General features: G+C 29.9%; 1 protein-coding gene across 1 annotated transcript; it reads right to left on the bottom strand.

Moving 5' to 3' along the window:
* Nucleotides 1–202: 202 nt before the first annotated feature.
* Nucleotides 203–1,420, bottom strand: LOC116107286 (two-component response regulator ORR4-like). The gene is made up of 2 exons (XM_031393576.1): nt 1,061–1,420; nt 203–941 (listed from the first exon to the last, which is right to left on the bottom strand). Exons 1-2 carry the CDS (start codon nt 1,170–1,172, stop codon nt 478–480), a joined length of 576 nt encoding a protein of 191 aa, XP_031249436.1. The 5' UTR covers nt 1,173–1,420; the 3' UTR covers nt 203–477.
* Between the last annotated feature and the right edge of the window lie 1,606 nt (nt 1,421–3,026).

The raw sequence follows: 3,026 nt of genomic DNA, 5'->3' as shown, positions 1-3,026 counted from the left end.
GGTGGCGTTGGGTATTGTAGTTATATCCCTTCGCCATCATGGCGTTTGGCCAATTAAACCTACATTGACACCAGCTTCTTCTGTTGGCTTTGACATCAGGTTTTTCAGTTGAAAAGGTAATAAACTAAATTATATTTGGATAAGAATCCTTAGATGTATTATTGAGTGTCTCGATTGCTAACAAGGTAACCGCTACGCTCTCTATCATGAAAAAAAAAAATAATGATACAAAATTGAATGAATATTTTTCTTTTGATAATAAAATTACAATAATCCAAAGTAAGTCTCATTATTATAACTTATATACCTATATCTCCCTCTCCCAATAAAAAAATTTATATGGAGAAACTGTACAATCAAGGTTAAAATAAAAGTAAAATCATAGAACAAAAATAAAAACAGATAAAATTGTTGCAGGAATTAAAATCCTACAAATTAAAAGTAAATCAGAAAACATTATTTAACTTGTGGCCCCAATTAGATAACTTCCAAGCCATTAGTGTTATTGTATCTTGTTCTTGTTCTATCAGGAGAGCTAATTTCTTCCATGCCTTTTCTCTTGTTATTGTTTATTTCACCATTAATATTCTCCTTTGATTTTCCCTTCATGAGATGAGGCTTAAGCTTGCTTACATCTGATAATTGAACCGGCTTCAGAAAGAATTCTTCAGCTCCTTCTTCCAAACATCTATTAATTCTTGAAGGAACATTTTCTGAGGACATTATCACAACTGGAATATCTTTCAATGATGCTGATTTCTTGATTTTTCTGAGGAGATCATAGCCAGTCATTCCTGGCATACAGTAATCTGTAATAATCAGATTGACTTCTATATCATGATGATGAGGAGAAAAAGAAGCAAATTCTGAATTTATCTCTTCTTCTTCATTCAACAAACCCAAAAATTCCAGGGCTTTACTCCCAGAGTCCACAGCAGTAACTGTTAAAAACAAAAACATACAAAAGTTTGATTAATTTCAACTTTTAAAAACAAAAACATACAAAAGATCCCCGGAAAATCAAGAAAATTAAAAAGAAATTAAAGGATCTAATTGTTACCTTGATAAGAAGAAGTTTTAAGGAGTTTCTCAATCAACTTTCTGTCAATAACGCTGTCATCAACAGCAAGAACATGAAACTGAGGTTGAGTTTCGGCAGTAGCCATACCCATGATTGAATATTTTTTTCTTGCGTTAAAATTAAGGTAGAAGATGTTGAGAGATGAAGATGATGATGAAAATGAAGAAAAGGGTAAGCGACTTTTAAATGGGAAGGCATTGAGAGACAAATCTTGAGGATATCTGTACAGTTCGGAAAGCAAGATCCTGCAGATTTCATCAAGAATCTTGAGGATCTTCTCGGTTGATTTTTGAATTAGACAACAAGCAAAGAAGGTGCGGTGTTTGTTTCCAGTTAATATATTATTAGACCTTTTCTTTCTTAATTATTATTCCATTTGACCCTTTGTTAGGTGCTTGAGGCAACTATTTCAACTTTAATTGGCCTTTTCTTCGACTTAAGGCTATTCCCATGCACGTGCATCACCACATTTCTTTCACTATTATTGCAAACACAGTTGGTCGTACATTTTTGCCTTATTTTCTTCGAGAAAATCTTGCCAAACCAGATATTGTTTATTGTTTCTTCCAATGTACTATTCATTTTGTCAATCTTTCAAGGGAGATTCTTGGTCAACAAAATATTACAAGGGACAATTTGTGGATTGTAATTTCAAAACTTCCAGATAATCAAGGGTTCTGACTTCAACATTTATATAGTACAATTGATTTCATTTAAAAGACTTCTTTTACAGTCTTAAAATATTTAACTTTAGAAAGTAAAATATGAAATTTAGAAATTCAAGTATATTAACAAAAATGTGAAAAAAATGTTTATGTTATTAATATAGTGTTTGGCATGTCTAAAGACTTATTGTCTCAATCTTAAGAGATTTATTGGATAGTAACATGTGAAAATTTTAAAGTAGAAGATTAGTATTCGAAGATAATGTTTATGTTATTAATTTTGTGTTTGATGTTATTAATGTTGTGTTTATCGTGTTACCCAACAATACTATGTTATTTGGTAATATTTTCTCAAGTTCTATGCTATGAATATTTTATTCAATGTTCTTAATAAATGTTGCGTGTATCCCGGACAAGATTATAAGAAAATCCTAAAATTTGATTAACATATTAGTAGACCTTGTTCTCAATATTCCTTTGTATTTGACCCTTTGACAAGTGATTGAAGCAACTATTAAATGGGGTATTGGCCTTTTCATTCAACTTAAGGGTACCTTAATCACATGCTTGTGAAAGACACCAAATTTCTTAACTGCATTAATCCAACATACTAAGAAAATAATTGTTAATTTCATTCCATGTACTATTGATCTTTGCCAATTTTTTAAGGGTTCTAGGGATTGCAAAGGCAAGATATATGTTGGTTGAGATTTCTGGTGTACATATATGCTATAACATACAACATTAACAACATATTGATAACAAGGGAAATGAATTAGTATTACAATAGAACTTTTTTTTAGTGATATTCTATATAGAAATAACCTCCATGTAGTCATAAAAAATTTTGGTCTCAACTTAGGTTAGTTATAAATAAGAATAAATTTTATATTGTAATAAGTTATAATTTTTTTAGATTCTGCCTTAAGGAACTTGACTTTACATAGTAATAATTATATGTATATTGTAAAAATATATGCTATGTTATATTAAAGGGTTAAGGTGAAATAAAATATTTATCTAAAGTTGTTTAGGACAATGATTTATGTTTTAGAGTTGTTACCATATCTTTTATCTTGTAGGTATGTAATAAGTTGTAAGCATGAACATCTTCTTGTTGAAGCCAAAATATTTCTAGCCTCTCAAGCATATTTAGAGTTTCTTGGTATGAAACTTTTAGTATTTTCATACTATTATCCTCAGGATTATCTACTTCATCTTCTTGTCTAATTTCAATAATGATTTCTTCTTTAGTTAAAGCATAATTACTCATTCGGATG

Source organism: Pistacia vera, unplaced genomic scaffold (genome assembly GCF_008641045.1).
Source record: "Pistacia vera cultivar Batoury unplaced genomic scaffold, PisVer_v2 Contig117, whole genome shotgun sequence".
Taxonomy (NCBI): Eukaryota; Viridiplantae; Streptophyta; class Magnoliopsida; order Sapindales; family Anacardiaceae; genus Pistacia; species Pistacia vera.
This window is presented reverse-complemented; position numbering and strand designations above follow the sequence as displayed.